This window comes from Corylus avellana, chromosome ca9 (assembly GCF_901000735.1).
Source record: "Corylus avellana chromosome ca9, CavTom2PMs-1.0".
Lineage (NCBI taxonomy): Eukaryota > Viridiplantae > Streptophyta > Magnoliopsida > Fagales > Betulaceae > Corylus > Corylus avellana.
The window spans coordinates 7,300,906-7,318,716 of NC_081549.1; the positions used below are offsets into that span (position 1 = coordinate 7,300,906).

General features: G+C 35.7%; 4 protein-coding genes across 4 annotated transcripts; 3 read left to right on the plus strand and 1 right to left on the minus strand.

Annotated features, from left to right (window-relative positions):
- The first annotated feature begins 1,800 nt into the window (after positions 1-1,800).
- On the plus strand, positions 1,801-3,956 carry LOC132192094 (uncharacterized). Its single transcript, XM_059607305.1, has 3 exons — positions 1,801-2,197; positions 3,190-3,294; positions 3,392-3,956. Exons 1-3 carry the CDS (start codon positions 1,874-1,876, stop codon positions 3,707-3,709), a joined length of 747 nt encoding a protein of 248 aa, XP_059463288.1. The 5' UTR covers positions 1,801-1,873; the 3' UTR covers positions 3,710-3,956.
- Positions 3,957-6,252: 2,296 nt separating this feature from the next.
- LOC132162237 (uncharacterized) lies at positions 6,253-7,317 on the minus strand. Its single transcript, XM_059572498.1, has one exon. It carries the CDS (start codon positions 7,315-7,317, stop codon positions 6,253-6,255), a length of 1,065 nt encoding a protein of 354 aa, XP_059428481.1.
- Positions 7,318-10,887: 3,570 nt separating this feature from the next.
- LOC132191926 (pentatricopeptide repeat-containing protein At1g53600, mitochondrial) lies at positions 10,888-14,360 on the plus strand. The gene is made up of 2 exons (XM_059607060.1): positions 10,888-13,708; positions 14,271-14,360. Exon 1 carries the CDS (start codon positions 11,146-11,148, stop codon positions 13,315-13,317), a length of 2,172 nt encoding a protein of 723 aa, XP_059463043.1. The 5' UTR covers positions 10,888-11,145; the 3' UTR covers positions 13,318-13,708; positions 14,271-14,360.
- LOC132162238 (uncharacterized) lies at positions 14,286-14,775 on the plus strand. The gene is made up of 3 exons (XM_059572500.1): positions 14,286-14,375; positions 14,471-14,522; positions 14,573-14,775. The coding sequence occupies exons 1-3, from the start codon at positions 14,286-14,288 to the stop codon at positions 14,773-14,775; spliced, it is 345 nt and encodes a 114-aa protein (XP_059428483.1).
- Positions 14,776-17,811: the final 3,036 nt, after the last annotated feature.

Consider the following 17,811-nt stretch of genomic DNA (forward strand, 5'->3'; position numbering starts at 1 on the left):
GGGTGGCTGGAGCCACCCCATCGTTCTCCTCCCCCTTTTTTTTTTTTAAGCAAAAAAAAAAAAAATCATGTGAAGCGTGCAGCAATTTTTGGCCAATTTTAATACTTTGTTTTTTTTTTTAAAAAAAATAAAAAATTACAAAGTCAAAATTGGTGTCAGATTGCACTGTAACTGGAACAGTACCGTTCCAGCTACAGTGTGAGGCTTCCCCTTGCCAAACGTAGCTTTTATAATTAGAATTTTTTTTTGTTTTTCTTTCTTCTCCAAGCAGAAAGCCCACCCGTCACGGCGAGAGCCCCGCCTCACAGCTCTCTCCTGTCATTTTTGTCAATTTCTTTTCTCTGGGCAGTGTGGAAGGTAGAGGTCTATATCCCTACTTTCCACCAGCCTAGATGCCATCATGTATACAATATTCAAAATTATTGGCAATGCTTGTAGGTAGTGAGTGCCCACCACCTGTATGTTAATATGCGTCTTCAATATTTTAAAGGAAATCGTGACGAAGAGAGGCTTGCAAATTGTGTGTTCTTTTTCTTTCTTGAGGTGATGTAGGCCGGTGGAGTGGTTGGTCCTTAGTCAAAAGGATGCAACTCTTCCATTTCCTTGGATGCCAGAATATTGCAATTCGGGACACTATTATTTTTAATACTTTTTTTAAATATTGGGTGTGGATGAAAAAATGCTAATCAATGCAAATCATTGAAGACCAAAAAAAAAAAAAAAAAAAACTCAACTACATAATTTTGGAAATTTTTGTTTTCTCTAGTTAATAAGAGAAATTTACGGGTACCGTCGGGTTTCAAAACAAAAACAAGAATATATGTTCGACACGTAAAATAATTTTTCAAATTTACTATTGAATTTGTATGACCTACATGTGGGTCCTACATATTCAATTTTTTTTTTTTTTTTTTTTTAATTTTATTTTATTTTATTTTTATTTTTTTTAAAAGGTGAAGATAGTTGAGAGATGGTTAGTAGATGGAAAAATAACATTTTTCTTTTTAATTAGTGGATGAATTACGAGTAAGGGGACATATTTTCCACCGCGGAGAAATTTAGGCTCTATTTATTTTAGCATAAAATATTTACGTACTTTTTGATGTTTCGTGTGACCGAAAATAATACTCAAACTAAAAATATTTTGGTTTGACAAAAAAAGTTTCTATGTAAAAACATTTTACTTTTGCAACTTACAGGAGCCTTAATATGAGATATCCCATATGAAATTCACCTTTCCAAATAAAATTTGAACAGTCTAGTGATATACTCGAGCATATAGGTCCCATATAAAACCTCTCAAATTAGTTACTCAAATTGTTAGCAATTCAGACAGCTAATTATTGTGAATCTGAATCCCTCTTTGTGATACATTTTTCGACGTTTGAAAACGAAAACTACCACTTTAGTAAACCGAGTAATTCTAGACGTCACTCTTATATTCCTAAAAAAATGAGGTGATTTTTAAAATTATCATTTGATCAAAATTTAATAATGATAAATTATAAGTATAATGATAATTTTAAGAGCCACATCATTTTTGGGGGATATGAGTATGATACAAAAGAGATTTATTGTAAACCTCAAAGCTCATTCCTCAAACCGTTTCCAGTTATTGCGTCGAATTTTGGAACTGTTAGGTCGAAATGCTCTCAAAACGCAGCACATTATTTGTTACGAAATGCTGATATGACACCCTTAATTTGTTACCATCTAATATATAGATTTGTTACGGCGTATTTTTAAGTGACGTGACAAAAGTGAAATCCGAACACTCCAAATTTCCAAATTCCAACATCGATTACCAACGAATACTCTCCTTGTCCCTTCAGACTCGAAAGAAACGAACTCCCAAAAGCATTCGCGATTGGCCATGGCGGTTCTTCGTAGAACGCCAACGATGTCGTTTACGAAGATAACTGCGATCCTGGCGGCGGCGATTGCGGTGCTCTCCGTGAGCGCGAGTGACAACAACAAGGTGTACTCGCCGTGCTTGGACACGACCGTGGCGCGGTCCGACGGGTTTACCTTCGCGATCGCGTTCGCGGCGAAGGACTCGTTCTTCTACAACAGCACGCTCCAGCTGTCCCCCTGCGATTCCAGGCTCCACCTCTCCAACGCCAACTCTCAGATCGCGGTCTTCCGGCCCAAGGTCGACGAGATCTCCCTCCTCACCGTCAACTCCTCCTCCTCTACGGTCAGCTCTCTCTCTCTCTCTCTCTCTCTCTAGGTTTTCCGTCCGGTTAGGATTTTTGGTTTCCGACTCCGATTCTTTAGGACTTGAAATTGCTTGTGTTGTGAACAATTGGACATTCAATTTCGAACTGATTTGGTACTTATTAGGGTTTTGTTATGTAGTATGTAAGTCATATGAGGGTTTTCTTATGCTCTCTCTTATAGCTGTTATCTTTATCGATTCTGAACTATTTTCTTAGTTATCTGCATATGCAAGAGAATTTCTTTTCTCATTTGAAAGCCGAGATTAGATTAGTGTTATATTTGGTTATGATATTCATTTGAGAAATATCAACCTCTTCTCTCTCTTTGAGGAAAATGGCATATGGTTTTCGCTGTTCTTCGTCTTTTCTAGAAAGTTTGGTACCTGCTGGCAACCGTACTGTTATAGTGGGTACAATTCTCGTCTTTCCTTAGCCATACTCACTTGTGCATTAACTCAGCTTGCGCGCTTTAGAATTGCTATTTAATTTGATTTGCGCAATAAGCATTACAGATTTTTGTTTCTACTTTGGATCGGACTGATTTGCATCTGGGTTGGAAATATTTTTGAGTTACGATGGACAGTAATTCGGCTCATCTACAGTTAGTTTCTTCATTCTTCTTGTGTTGCTTCCCACCTAAATCTGTCTCTCTGTTGCATTGCCAAGTAATGATAACAAAATGGAGGACTGCAGTGAAATTAGCTTTCGTGCTATTTTGAAGTGAAAAATATGTAGTGAATTTGTTGAACTGATTTTGTGTTGACTGAAACAAAAAGTTTTGCATTCTGTCGAGCTTAAGTGCTCAAATGGGACAACTGATTTTTTCACTCTTCCTCTTGATTGACTAATTTGAGTATTTTACTATAATTTAGTTAATCAAATCTTGTCCTTTAATGTGGCTGAGTTCACCTGTATAAATGTTTTGTCTTTATGTCACTCATAATGTTCTATATTCTTCTGCCTTTACCAGGACTCTTATGGGTATATGGTTGCATTTTCCGGTCGGAAATATGCTTCAAGGTCCACTCCTGCTTTTGTTGCAAATAGTTCATACATTGTAACCAGCTTTACTCTTGTAAGAAGATCCTTTTTTTTATTCATTATTTGTGAAATCATTTTCTCGTTCATAATCATCTCTGAAATATAAATACCATTATAATTTTGTGATGCAGGTGCTTGAGTTTAAGAAGGGCAGGCTGCAAAACTTGTATTGGAAAAGGGATGGTTGTTCTAAATGTTCTGGTAGCTCTAACTCTAGCTCTGTCTGCCTCAACGGTCAGGATTGTGCTATCAAAACTTCCAACTGCATGAACAATGGAGGCAAGGTAGATTGCAGTCTTGGGATACAAGTGGCATTCTCTGGTACGGATAAGCACTTTTCAGCTCTCAACTCATGGTATGAAGTGTCAAACCTACGTCAGTACTCACTTTTTGGCCTTTATTCAAATCTCAAGGATTCTCTCACTACCCAGTATAGCAACTTCTTCTAACTGCACTTTAGCTGGTAGTTAGAGTTTCCCTGCCAGTATGTTGTAATTCCTTTTACTGTTTGGTTTCTAGACCAATGTTGATCCTTACTTCTTTTCCTTTGTGTTTTTGTTCCCTCCCCTGATAAAGATCTTCAGAGTGTGTGTAAATTTATAATACTTAACATTGTTTGATTGTAAAAAGAGAGGTAATTACATATAAAACCTTCCATGTTCATAGTTATGAAGTTTGATCTCAATCTTTGCTAGACGACTTGTGTTTTCTGCTCGTCAAGGATTTGACAGACTTGGCAGTCCGAACAGTTATCTGAAATTTTATCCCCACCTTTCTAATTTAATTTGGTGAACTGGTGATCATCTAGTTGCAATTACATTTCCAGTTTCACTTTGTGATCTCAAACTTTATTTAAGAAAAATAATTTTTAGTCTGATGCTTCATGATGGGAGACTCCTTATATTTGATAAGTGAAGTGATTGTCAATCTAAGGGGAGGTTTAGGTGATGTGATCAATTTTTTGGTCATTTATTTGGAGAGGCGGAAATTACAAAAAAGTGACACTACCTAAAATACTTAGGTTGCTTTTGGAATGCAGGATTAAAATACAACAGGAATATGAATGGTTACTACGAGTAATTAGTAACTTTGGTGATGAACTTGTTATTTCTATTCATTTGTTTGATTGCTGCATTCAAATAGAATCGCTATGATGAACAATTGCTTTTGAAGGTACCCATCATCTTTGATTCAAAATCATGCAGAAACAATTTTACGTTCCTTGCAAAAGCCCCAGAATGTGAAAACTTGAGTGAATCTATGGGTGAAACTCTGCATATGCATGATTGCATCCCCCATTCTCCAGCACCAAACAACAGAAATTTAGGGGTTTTCAAGTCTAAAGCTCGTTAGCACCCACTTTCTGATCGTTCACAGTTTTCACCCATTTCCACACGCTCTCCAGAAACATTTGAACTTTGTCGCATACAAATGTCAACCAAGATCTTCACAACAATGCTGTCAACTCTTATACGAGAAAGAGCAGATAAAATATGGTGGACGTCGATGTAACGGTAATCTTGAAACCGTCAATCATAACTTAAACTACCAATTGCTTTAAGATTTTTTTTTTCTTTTTTCAAAAAAAAGAAAAAGAAGAGAGAACGTGATTCCCACCTTGACAAATAGGTTGTTTTGTTTTGTGGTTTCAATACGTTAGAGATTTTTTTTTTTTTTTTTTTGGTAAAAAAAAAAGAGAAAAAAAAAAGGTAGCGATTTTAAAATGTAGTCAATGAAAAAGTAATTTTTGTGGTTTCAATATGTGAGATTTTTTTTTTAAAAAAAAAGACAAAAAAAAGAAAGGTAGTGATTTTAAAATGTAGTCAATAAAAAATTCGAACATCGAACTGAATCAAAAACCCAATTCAATTGAGTCAACAACTATCGGTTGGTTTTGGTTCCGCCGGTAGCTAGCATAGTGAAAAATGATGGGTGTTGATCAGGTCGGGTTTGGTTGGATCTCAACATCCACTATGGAATCTTGAACCGACGGTCTTGATTTTTTCTGAACCCTAGCATCAAAATTGACCCACCGATCATTAGAAACTGAAAGATGTATACTGTAGTTAGGGATGGTTTGGTAGCCTTTATTATAAGACAGAAAAAACAATAATGAAATGATTAGATTCTAATTCATACAAGATATCAACATTTAATGATTTAAACATTCATTTGCTCTAATCTGCTCCACTTCACCTTAAATGTACACATATATGTTGCCACTCTAGACACTCATCTAGGCACGTCCAAATCCAATTACATTTTCCCTCTCTGTTTTCATGTGAAATGGACATTTGGCAACCATTCAAACACAAAACAGTTGTTTGGCCAGATATTCGTTTTCTTCTATAAACACACTGCATTAGTGGTATGACATGATTGAGAGTCACGACAATTATTTGTTCGAATTATGAGATATTCATTTTCTTCTATAAATACACTCATGACAATTATTTGTTCGAATTGTGAGATATTCGTTTTCTTTTATAAATACACTACAACAATGGTGTGACATGATTGAGATTCACAACAATGATTTGTTCGAATTGTGAATGATTTGAACTGGCAATATGAGACTCACCTGTTTGGATAGGTGGCCGAATAACTCAAAATTTACTCACATTATCTGCTCGAATTGCTAGCAATTTGAGTAGATAATTTGCTGTGAATCCTTTATCCTAATATGAAAAGGAGTGAGGCAAGAATAAATAGCGAAGACTTTTACTTAAATAGCATTTTTCATCTCCTTTTTGGTATAGAATACATGGAATTATAACTTCTGATTTTGTTCCCATGCATTAAGATGCTTCATTTCTTAGTTTGTCTATATAACCTATATGTATAAACCAAAAAGAGACATCACTATTACTTAAAAATCAATGGAGAGAAACAGAAAATGACTGAATGCAAACATTTCTCACCTTACAGAGAATGAGACATGCATGATTCCATAAATGGAAAACAACAACACTAGAGAAGATCACATTGCAATCTAAGGAGAGAAAAAGTTAGGCCATGGTTTAGTGGCATCATAAGGCAGCTCGCCAGCATCACTTCCAGTTCCAGCAATGCTACCTCCTCCAAAAAAGCCTTGAGGCAGCCCCATCTCACTTCCACCACTGCTGCTGCCAATGTTAACATGAGGCATGCTGAGCCCCATATCATTTGCAGCATCACTGACATTCATATTCCCATGATAAGGCAGCCCCAGCCCCACATCACCTCCAACACCAATGCCTCCAAAACTCCCATGAGGCTGCAGCCCTATGTCACTCACACCAATGTTAAACCCAAAACTCCCATAGGGCAAGCCTCCCATCTCACTTCCTTTGTAATTCCCATGAGGCAGCCCCATCTCAATCCCATCTCTGCCTCCTCCATGGTTCCCAAAAGGATCACCAACATATGCATGTGGTGGTAGCCCCATATTACTCCAGATGCTGCTGCTGGTACCCGCAACGTTTTCATTTTGGCTCACCATGTCTATGAACCACTGATCCCACATGTAACCCTCTGTGGGAGTCTTTCCCTCTGCAGCAGGCGCTGCACTCTCGAGGGGAGGAAAAGAACTTGGGGCAAGAGCATTTTGCGGAAAGTATTCCACCCTTTTCCCACCATCTTTCATCTTCTGCTCCAAAAACCAAGCCAAACCAGTCATTTCACTCATTTCAAGTTCATCCAATTTCCTACCCTGGTGGATTTGTTGCATGAGATGTCCCATTTCCATCTCTTTGTTTTTCCTCTGTTGCTTCCTTAGTTGTTCTCGGAATTTGGTTGCCCTCTCCTTGAGATAACTATCTTGGTTCATCATTTTCCTGTACTGCTCCATTTCTGGCACGCTTTGGAACCTCGCCAGCAGTTGTTGTACCTCCTGGTGGGACGGCCACACCTCCGCCTCCTTATCGCCCGGACCATAGATGATGGCAAAAGCACTTACACCGCATAAGATGGTCAGTTCACTGACTTTTTTTAACAATCCTATCCTCCTCTTTTTGAGACTAGCTTTCCTTGCACTATCATTCACAATCCATGAAAGTTTTACCTTCTTCCTTGTCATGGTTAGTGCTTTGGTGGCTCCAACTCCCTGCACTTTGATTCTACTTGCTCCACCAACCAAGTATGGTATATATAGGGATCATGGATAAGACTGTACCCTTTATATTTTAGGGTCAAAATTGGAAAATAAGAACATGGAGAGAGTTCAAGGACGTTTTGAACATTAAAACTATTATTCCTATTGGTTAAAAATCTATCACTGAAGATTATGAGATTATGGTGTCTGAGTAGGAGAAATTAGTTTTATTGCTGGCTGAGATAGGAAAATTCATTATAATTTAATGCTAGGTTTGGAAAGTATATCTGGACCCTTCTAGGCATTTGGTTATTTTAATGATTTAAATTTCATACATAACCTTCATTGATATAGGTTAGATATATCTATATCAATATCAATATCAGCAAGTGAAATGGATAGAAAACTAATCTAGTGATCATCAACACTGCCAACAGAGGAAAGAGCATCTAATGGGCTGAAATGTTTGGAGATCAAATTTGAAAATTAATCTTAACTGTCCACTGTCCATTCCCATTTACGGGTAACGATAAAAAAGTATATCGTCGATCGGTTTCAATAAATTAGAGCGTGGTTTTCAGTTGCGTTTCAGCCACACTCTATGTTTTCTTGACAGATAAGACCATATTTATAATCTAAATCCAATATTGTTCTTTCTTAAACCTAAATAAATCCACTTGGATTTTTCTAATAAGAGCTTTGACTATTTTCAACACAAAATATCAAAGGCAATCTACTGTTTTACCATTGGTTAATGCACATTAATTAACTCATGCATTTGAAATTTGAAATCTATCTATATATGCACAATAGCAAGTTTATTTAGACACTTGTGTATCTTAAGGTTGCTTGTGCATTAATGGTGCATACTTTTTGGTGGGAATGAACATCAAGAGTGTAATATGAGTTTGCCAAAAACTGTGTGTATTTTATATAGCATAAATTACATTTCTATTACATTCTTATAAATATAAATGGTGTTTATATCTGTGAAACACCAGAATCAACTGATTTACAAACCTCTGTTATTCTTCATAGCAGTGACAAATTCAGAATAAAAATTGGAAATAAAGTTGAGCTTGAGAGGTTTTCTGTTGTTTAAGATCTTCATAAAGCCTTGAAGTAAAGAATGTAAATACAATGCAATATAGTTGAACAACTCCTATGTCAATTAGAATGAATCATCCTTTCAGGAATTTAGTTGTTCAAAAAACTAAAATTTTAAACCCATTGTTTGATTACTGGATGTGTGTAAATTCATTCCATAAGTGATTGATTAGTTCTTGGATGTTCTCCCCTCTTTACCATCTTCTTTTCTAGCTTTTGTTCATATGCCATATTTTGCATTTATTGTGAGCTGAAGTGATCAAACATATCTGTATATACTCAGCAATAGTATGCATAGAAGTTCTGTGATGGCTTTAATTTTTCAGCCATTGATTTAAAAATCTCATTCCAACTCCAGTCATTTGATTTGGTCAAAGAAAAAAATTGGTTTAAATTTTTTTTACTCTTCTTGACAAGTGCATCTCATGCGAATTTAAGGATATTGATTGCCTATTAAGTAGGTATCATAGGCACTTTCTCTTTCAAAACAACCCGACTCTCTCCTGTAGAGCTTTCCCCGCCAACGTGCAACCACCCAACCAAGACGTTGAGCATCCTGCCACTCCTATTTTAGATTTGAGTAATGCTACATACTGCACGCCATCCCATTGGATTGCAATTTGTTTTTTTTTTTTTTTACAAAATCCATTGTTTTGTTTTTGTTTCCTTTTGATTTTCTATTCCAAATAACTAAAGATTTGTTAAAGTTTTAACTAAAGTCTTTCTATATTTTTCTCTAAGAAAATTTGTAGAATAGGAAGTTTTCTTGATTCATATGATTTTAATCTTTAGGTTTGTAGATACCTTGATTCTTATGTTTTTCTATTCAAAAAGAATTTGTTTAATCTTTAGACTTGTTTGATATAATTATGTTCAATAAAGTTATTAAAAATTTATTTTGCAAAAGTTCATTCATTTTCTTAAGAAGAATATTTTGTGATAATTTTATGGGAGATTTCATTGCAAAATTATGTATATTATTATTATGTTTTTTTTTTTTTTTATTAACATGTCCATACAAGAGGGGGAGGGATTCGAACTAGTGACCTCTACTTGATAAGGCGTGGTCCCCAGTTAATTGAGCTATTCCTTAAGGACGAGTTGTTTGAAATTTAGATGAAAAGAAAAAGTGTATATTTTATTTTTGGTGATTTGTAAAAAAAAAAAAAAATGGCGTTTATGGAAATTTTGCAAAGAACTCCATAAGAACGGAGCTCTGATCATTTTTTAGAAATATTTTTAAAGGTTTTTTTTTTTCAAATTTTGATCTATTTAGTTAGTCTTTTTGTCCCTAAAAATTGTTTTTGGACTTTGAGTATAGCACCCGTGTGAAAACATACGAAAATAAAATAAAAAATACGAGATAAATAAGTAAAATAATGAATAGTAGTGCATGAGAGAAAACAAATGATTGAGATTAAAATCTATGGAATATCATTCCAACTGCGGATTAACCGATCACTTATTAACTCACTAACTAAAGAAGTCAAAATTATTCCATGTCGTTATAAAGTCGATTAATTAATTAATTTAATTGACTTCTATGATTTGGTAGGTGAAAATGCCTCTATTGACACCAATCAAACCGTTACCCACTCCTAATGAAAAGGAAAAGGATTTGTATTGACTTCAATACCACGGTGCCTTTTATTAACGATCCGGCTATAGCTGAAGTTGTGGCTGCTTGGAAGGTAGTTGTTTTTTTAGCATTTGTGACGGTACTAGTTATCTACTATAACGTTTGCCGAGATTTTAATTCCTCATTTATGAGATCTTAATTTGATACCAAGATTAGGTTATTAGAGGTGTGATACAGTCACAACTTAAACCAAACTTCTAGACCAAATTTTTCTCTCTCTAGTTTAAGGCTCTCTCTCATCCACATGCAGTTTTTTCTTTAAACTTACCAAAAAAGTTAGGCAAAAGTTGAGTTTAAGTTGGGCCTTTATTATTTTCCAGGTTAATATGTATGTATCATAGGCCAAATAAAAGCTTCTAATGTATTTAAGGGATTATATGAGTATTTATAGAAATAAATATTGGTTGGTAGATGTTAATTTTATAAGCCCTGATTTTATTACTAGGTTCTAATAATATTGGTGAGTAATTAAAGAGATAAAAAAAGGATTTTTAATTGGATGGGTTGGATATTCAGGGAACTGATTTAGATTAAAATAATAATATATGAGATTAAAATGGTAATAAAAAGTATTAGTGTGGTAATTAATTATTTGTAAGGTTGAGTTGTATTTAGATGGAAATAAAAAGGGGTTGAGAAACAGTTAAGAAAGAAATGAATAGAGTTTGCTGGGGGGTTTAATTGTGAGGTTTAATTGTGATTTAGAAAAGCTATAGGTTAAAAATAGAATTGTAAGAAATGTAATAAAAGGCTGATGTGCGTTTTAGTTGATCAGTGTCTGCGTTTTATAAAGCCGGAGAGAGAGAGAGAGAGAGAGAGAGATGAGGAGATGTTGAGAGAAAGACGAACGGAGGGACCAAGAGGGAGTTGGGTCTGGGCAGCTGATGGCCGTGACGCCATCGCGTCACTACTCCGGCCACCGTACGTGACTCCGACCCCAACGTCATGCCTTCCATGCTTCTCTCTAACATGGGGGAATGGCAGTCATCAGTCATGCTTCCCGAAGTCTCGTCTGAGTGATTCAGGCTACCAACAACATTAGGGGATTTTCGCTGGTACCAACAATCATGGGAGCAACACAGCTTACTACCTTTGTACATAATCAGTTTTCCCGCTCAAACTTTCTATTTTTTAACTTTCATTACTCATGCTTCTCCACCGTGATTCTATCAAAACCCAATCTCCGCTCCGATGCGAGGAGAAAAGCCAGCAAATTTCTCGTTTACTGCAACACCCAGATCACGAAATACGGAAAAAATGGTGATATCAAAGCGGCTGAGTCCGTCTTCGACCGCATGCCCCACAAGAATACCATCTCTTGGACTGCCATGCTCACAGCATATGCAGAAAATGGCAAAACCGTTAAAGCTCGGAATATGTTCGACCAAATGCCCGAACGAAGCACAGCTTCATATAATGCCATGATCACTGCGTATATTCGGAACAATTGTAGGGTAGAAGAAGCTTTTGAGCTGTTTTCTGAGATGCCCGAGCGTAATGCTATCTCTTATGCGGCCATGATCACAGGTATTGCACGGGCAGGGATGCTTGACAAGGCCGAGAAGCTCTATTCTGATATGCCTGTGAAGTGGCGGGACCCCGTTTGTTCGAATGCCTTGATAAATGGGCTTTTGAAGGTGGGAAGGTTGGAAGAGGCGGGTTGGGTTTTTGAGGGTATGGTGGAAAGAGACGTGGTTTCTTGGAGCTCTATGGTTGATGGGTACTGCAAAGAGCAACGGATAGTTGATGCCAGAAATTTGTTTGATATCATGCCCGAGAGAAATGTAGTTACTTGGACGGCAATGATTGATGGGTATATGAAGATAGAGAGTTTCAAAGAAGGGTTTGAATTGTTTTTAGGCATGCGAAGGGAAGGAATAGTGAAGGTAAATTCTACTACCTTGACTGTGCTCTTTGAGGCTTGTGGCACTTTCGGTAGGTGTGGAGAAGGGATTCAAGTGCATGGATTGGTTTCACACATGGGATTTGACTTTGATGTCTTCCTAGGAAATTCTATCATGACCATGTACTGTAGATTTGGTTGTATGGATGTAGCTACCAAGATATTTCATCAGATGAGTAGGAAAGATGTAGTTTCTTGGAATTCATTGATTGCAGGTTACGTCCAATGTGGCTCAATTGAAGAAGCCTTTAGGCTATTCGAGAGGATGCCTGGAAAAGATGTAGTTTCATGGACAACCATGATTACAGGATTCTCTAGCAGAGGGATAACCGAAAAATGCGTCCAGTTGTTTAAATTGATGCCTGAGAAAGATGATATTTCTTGGACTGCTGTCATTTCAGGGTTTGTGAATAATGGAGAGTATGAGGAGGCCTTCCGTTGGTTTATTGAGATGCTTCAGAAAGCAGTCAGACCAAACCCTCTTACTTTGAGCAGTGTGCTTAGTGCTTCAGCCAGTTTAGCAACACTTAACCAAGGGCTGCAAATCCATGCTCATGTATTAAAGATGGTTATGGAATTTGATTTGTCCGTTCAAAACTCTTTGGTCTCGATGTACTCAAAATGTGGAAATATGGATGATGCTTACCGAATCTTCACAAATATCATTGCACCCAATATTGTTTCTTTTAACTCGATGATTACTGGATATGCACAAAATGGGTTTGGGGAAGAAGCACTCCGATTATTTCGGAAAATGCAGAATGAAGGCCGGGAAACAAATCAAATCACATTTCTTGGTGTTCTTTCAGCCTGCACCCACGTGGGATTTGTAGAAGAAGGATGGAACTATTTTATGTCAATGAATTCACAATATAATATTGAACCAGGGCCTGATCACTATGCATGCATGGTTGATCTCTTTGGCCGAGCTGGATTGCTAGACAAAGCAGTTGATTTGATCCAATCAATGCCTTTTGAGCCACATTCTGGAGTTTGGGGAGCTCTTCTTGGTGCAAGCAGGACCCATATGCGTATTGATATTGCAAAGCTCGCGGCTGAACACCTTATCAAATTGGAGCCTGATAATGCAACCCCTTATGTGGTCTTATCGAACTTATATTCTGTAACAGGGAAAAGGAAGGATGGGAATGAAGTCAGAATGACCAAGAAATCAAAAGGGATCAGGAAGAATCCAGGTTGCAGTTGGATTATAGTGAATGACAAGGTTCATTTGTTTCATGCAGGAGATGAATACCATATGGACTTGGAAAGGATTAAGGTTACACTTTGGACCATTGCAGTGGAAATGAAACAGTTGGATTACAATAGATATTGATCTGTTTCCTTTCTTTAAAATGACCTATGTCACTGGAGGACTGCGGGTCATCACCATTAGTATTTCTTGTACATATCTTGGTTGTCTTCTGTGTCTTATGTTTGATTATTTAAGGCTAGTAATGAGGCTTTATTTGGGAGGACAACAGAGATTCTTAGGTTGCTTTTCCTCCTCTTACTTTCGCTGGAGGCTTGAGGAATTAAGTAAACAATTACAAGAAAAGGCATCACTCTTTCAATGGGTAATGATGATTTAATATGCAGCTTACATCAAATTTGTTTTTTGTTTTTTTATTTCTCTTTGGAAACTTGCATGGGGCTGAAAGTTTTGAAGAAGACATCTGAGTTTTTTAGCTGATGGGTACCAGCCAGCAACCGTGCTGTTATAGTGGGTACATTTCTTGTCTTTCCTTAGCCGTACTCACATGTGCATCAAATCAGCTTGTGCGCTTTAGAATTGCTATTTAATTTGATTTTCGTGATAAGCATTAAAGATTTTTGTTTCTACTTTGGATCGGACTAATTTGCATCTGGGTTGGAAGTATTTTTGAGTTGCGATGGACAGTAATTCGGCTTATCTGCCATTAGTTTCTTCATTCTTCTTGTGTTGCTTCCCGCCTAAATCTGTCTCTCTACTGCATTGCCAAGTAATGATAATAAAATGGAGGACTGCAGTGGAATTAGCTCTTCGTGCTATTTTAGAGTGAAAAATATGTAGTGAATTTGTTGAATTGATTTTGTGTTGACTGAAACAAAAAGTTTTGCATTCTGTTGAGCTTAAGTGCTCAAATGCGGACAACTGCTTTTTTCACTCTTCCTCTTCATTGACTAATTTGAGTAGTTTACTACAATTTAGTTAATCAAATCTTGCCCTTTGTTGTGGCTGAGTTCACCTGTATAAATGTATTGTGTTTATGTCACTCGTAATGTTCTATATTCTTCTGCCTTTACCAGGACTCTTAAGGGTAGATGGTTGCATTTTCCTGTCGGAAATATGCTTCAAGCTCCACTCCTGCTTTTGTTGCAAATAGTTCATACACTGTAACCAGCTTTACTCTTGTAAGAAGATCCTTTTTTCATTCATTATTGTGAAATCATTTTCTCGTTCATAATCATCTCTGAAATATAAATACCATTATAATTTTGTGATGCAGGTGCTTGAGTTTAAGAAGGGCAGGCTGCAAAACTTGTATTGGAAAAGGGATGGTTGTGCTAAATGTTTTGGTAGCTCTAGCTTTGTTTTGCTCAACAGTCAGGATTGTGCAATCAAAACTTCTACTGCAAGAACAATGGAGGCAAGGTGGATTTCAGTCTTGGGATACAATTGGCATTATCTGTTACAGATAAGCACGTTTCAGCGCTCAACTCATGGTATGAAGTGTCAAACCTACATCACTACTCGCTTTATGGCCTTTATTCAAATCTCAAGGATTCTCTCACTACCCAGAATAGCAAGTAGCAGCTTCTAACTGCACTTTAGCTGGTAGTTAGATTTTCCCTGTTTGATTTATAGATCAATGTTGATCCAGTATTCCAGCATGTTGTAATTCATTTTACTGTTTGATCTATAGACCAATGTTGATCCTTACTTCTTTTACTTTGTGGATTTATCCCCTCCTCTGATAAAGATCTTCAGAGTTATTGTGTGTAAATTGATATTACTTAAAACATTGTTTTATTGTAAAAAGAGAATAATTACATTTGAAAGCTTCCTTATTCATGGTTATGAAGTTTAATCTCAATATTCGCTAGATGAATTGTGTTTTCTGCTCGTCTAGGATTTGACAGACTTGGCAGCCTGAACACTTATCTGAAATTTTATCCCCACCTTTCTAATTTAATTTGTTGAACTGGTGATCATCTAGTTGCAATTACATTTCCAGTTTCACTTTGTGATCTCAAACTTTATTTGAGAAAAATAATTTTTAATCAGATTCTTCATGATGGCATGAAAGAGAGAGAAGAGAAAAAGAAAGCGCCAATGTTACCTACTTTCACAATAGCTTCCCATACATTTCACTATACCATTTAAATATTATTTCTTTACAAAATACAAGTTCCTTATCTACCCTCACTTTTTTTACAAAATTCCAACACAATCTCCAATTAAAGACAAAAAGATGAAAGAGGAGAGAGGAAAGAGAAATGTTTATATTAAAATAATGTATAGGGAATCACTTTTGGTTTCATACACATTGGAAAACACTATAGCAACCCTTGAGGGTTGGTTAAATATAGGGTATCTGATGTGAGTAGGTTTTTGTGATTTTTTTTTTTAATTTTTCCTAAACATAAGAAAGAGAATGACATATAGAGCATCTGTTACTAGTCCTCACTAACATAAGCTTTCCTTTGATTTTCCCTAAGTTTAGGGCACAAAACTATTTTTTGCTTTCCTATGAAAATATATTTCACAATAGTTTCCCTTACTTTTCCCTATACCATTAAAATATTATTTTTTTTACTAAATACAATATTCCTGTCTACCCTCACTTTTTTCACAAAATCACAACACAATCCCCAATTAAAGACAAAAAGATGAAAGAGAAAAGAGGAAAAAGAAATGTTTATATTAAATTAATGTATAAAAAGTAACCACTTTTGATTTCCTACATATTGGAAAATACTGTAGCAACCCTTAAAGGTTGGTCAAATGTAGGGAATATGATGTGAATAGGTTTTTGTGGTTTTTTTTTTTCTTTTTGAAATTTTCCCTAAACATAAGAAAGTGAATGGCATATAGGGCATCTGTTGTTAATTCTCTTAATAGGCAATCAATCCTTAATGAAAAAAAAAAAAAAAAAAAAAAGGGGCTCATTTGATGTTAGCAGTGACCACTAAAATATTTTACCTTGGGAGGAAATATCTTGCTTAAGGATTTAACTCCCGGAAAGAATCAAAGTCCAATATTAATCTCACCTATATCTATTTGATGTACATGATTTCACATTATTAATGTTACATGCTTTTGCATAATTTAGTTGTGGTAGCTACGATCACTAGTGATGCTTATTATACATGACTTCTTGTTTCTTCATAGTTCTTGGTGGTGAAAAAAATACTATACAGAATCACTGGCAATTAATTCTTAAAAAAAGTCATGATAATACCTAAATTTAAAGCTAATTGACCTTAAATCCACATGAGATGCACTTGTCAAGAAGAGTAAAATAAATGTAAGCCTATTTTTTTCTTTGACCGGAGCAAATGATTGGAGTTGGAATGAGATTTTTAAATCAATGGCTGCAAAAAATTAAAGCTGTTACAGAACTCCATCATAATCATCATAAACTGGGGTGGAAGAAACTATGCAAAGATTCATATACAGATATGTTTGATCACTTCAGCTCATAATAAAAGCAGAGAAGAAGGGATTAAACTTGTGAGGATTGAGATAAGAATAGAGGGGTGAACATCCAAGAACTAATCAATCACTTAAGGAATGAATTTACACATATCCAGTAATCAAACAATGGGTTTAAAATTTTAGTTTTTTGAACAACTAAATTTCTGAAAGGATGATTCATTCTAATTGACATAAGAGTTGTTCAAAACTAAATTCATGAAGATCTTAAACAACAGAAAACCATTCAAGCTCAACTTTATTTCCAAGTTTTTATGCTGAATTTTTCATTGTTATGAAGAATAACAGTGGTTTGTAAATCAGTTGATTCTGGTGTTTCACAGATATAAACACCATTTATATTTATAAGAATGTAATAGAAATTCAATTTATGCTATATAAAATACAATATTACACTCTTGATGTTCATCCCCACCAAAAAGTATGCACCATTAAATGCACAAGCAACCTTAAGATACACAAGTGTCTAAATAAACTTGCTGTTGTGCATATATAGATAGATTTCAAATTTCAAATGCTGAGTTAATTAATGTGCATTAACCAATGGTAAAACAGTAGATTGCCTTCGATAAAACAGTCAAAGCTCTTATTAGAAAAATCCAAGTGAATTTATTTAGGTTTAAGAAAGAACAATATTGGGTTAGATTATAAATATGGTCTTATCTCTCAAGAAAACATGGGAGTGTGGCTGCAACGCAACCGAAAACCACGCTCTAATTTATTGAAACCGATCGACGATATACATTTTTATTGTTACCCGTAAATGGGAATGGACAGTTAAGATTAATTTTCAAATTTGATCTCCAAACATTTCAGCCCATTAGATGCTCTTTCCTCTGTTGGCAGTGTTGAAGATCACTAGATTAGTTTTCTATCCATTTCACTTACTGATATAGATATATCTAACCTCTATCAATGAAGGTTATGTGTGAAATTTAAACCATTAAAACAACCAAATGCCTAGAAGGGTCCAGATATACTTTCCAAACCTAGCATTAAATTATAATGAATTTTCCTATCTCAGCCAGCAATAAAACTAATTTCTCCTACTCAGACACCATAATCTCATAATCTTCAGTGATAGATTTTTAACCAATAGGAATAATAGTTTTAATGTTCAAAACGTCCTTG

Coding starts and splice junctions, on each gene's coding strand:
- LOC132192094 (XM_059607305.1), top strand. CDS start 1,874: ATGGCGGTTCTTCGTAGAACGCCAACGATGTCGTTTACGAAGATAACT. Junction 2,198..3,189: donor TCAACTCCTCCTCCTCTACG/GTCAGCTCTCTC, acceptor TGCCTTTACCAG/GACTCTTATGGGTATATGGT. Junction 3,295..3,391: donor TTGTAACCAGCTTTACTCTT/GTAAGAAGATCC, acceptor TTTGTGATGCAG/GTGCTTGAGTTTAAGAAGGG.
- LOC132191926 (XM_059607060.1), top strand. CDS start 11,146: ATGGGAGCAACACAGCTTACTACCTTTGTACATAATCAGTTTTCCCGC.
- LOC132162238 (XM_059572500.1), top strand. CDS start 14,286: ATGGTTGCATTTTCCTGTCGGAAATATGCTTCAAGCTCCACTCCTGCT. Junction 14,376..14,470: donor CTGTAACCAGCTTTACTCTT/GTAAGAAGATCC, acceptor TTTGTGATGCAG/GTGCTTGAGTTTAAGAAGGG. Junction 14,523..14,572: donor CTTGTATTGGAAAAGGGATG/GTTGTGCTAAAT, acceptor CTCAACAGTCAG/GATTGTGCAATCAAAACTTC.
- LOC132162237 (XM_059572498.1), bottom strand. CDS start 7,317: ATGACAAGGAAGAAGGTAAAACTTTCATGGATTGTGAATGATAGTGCA.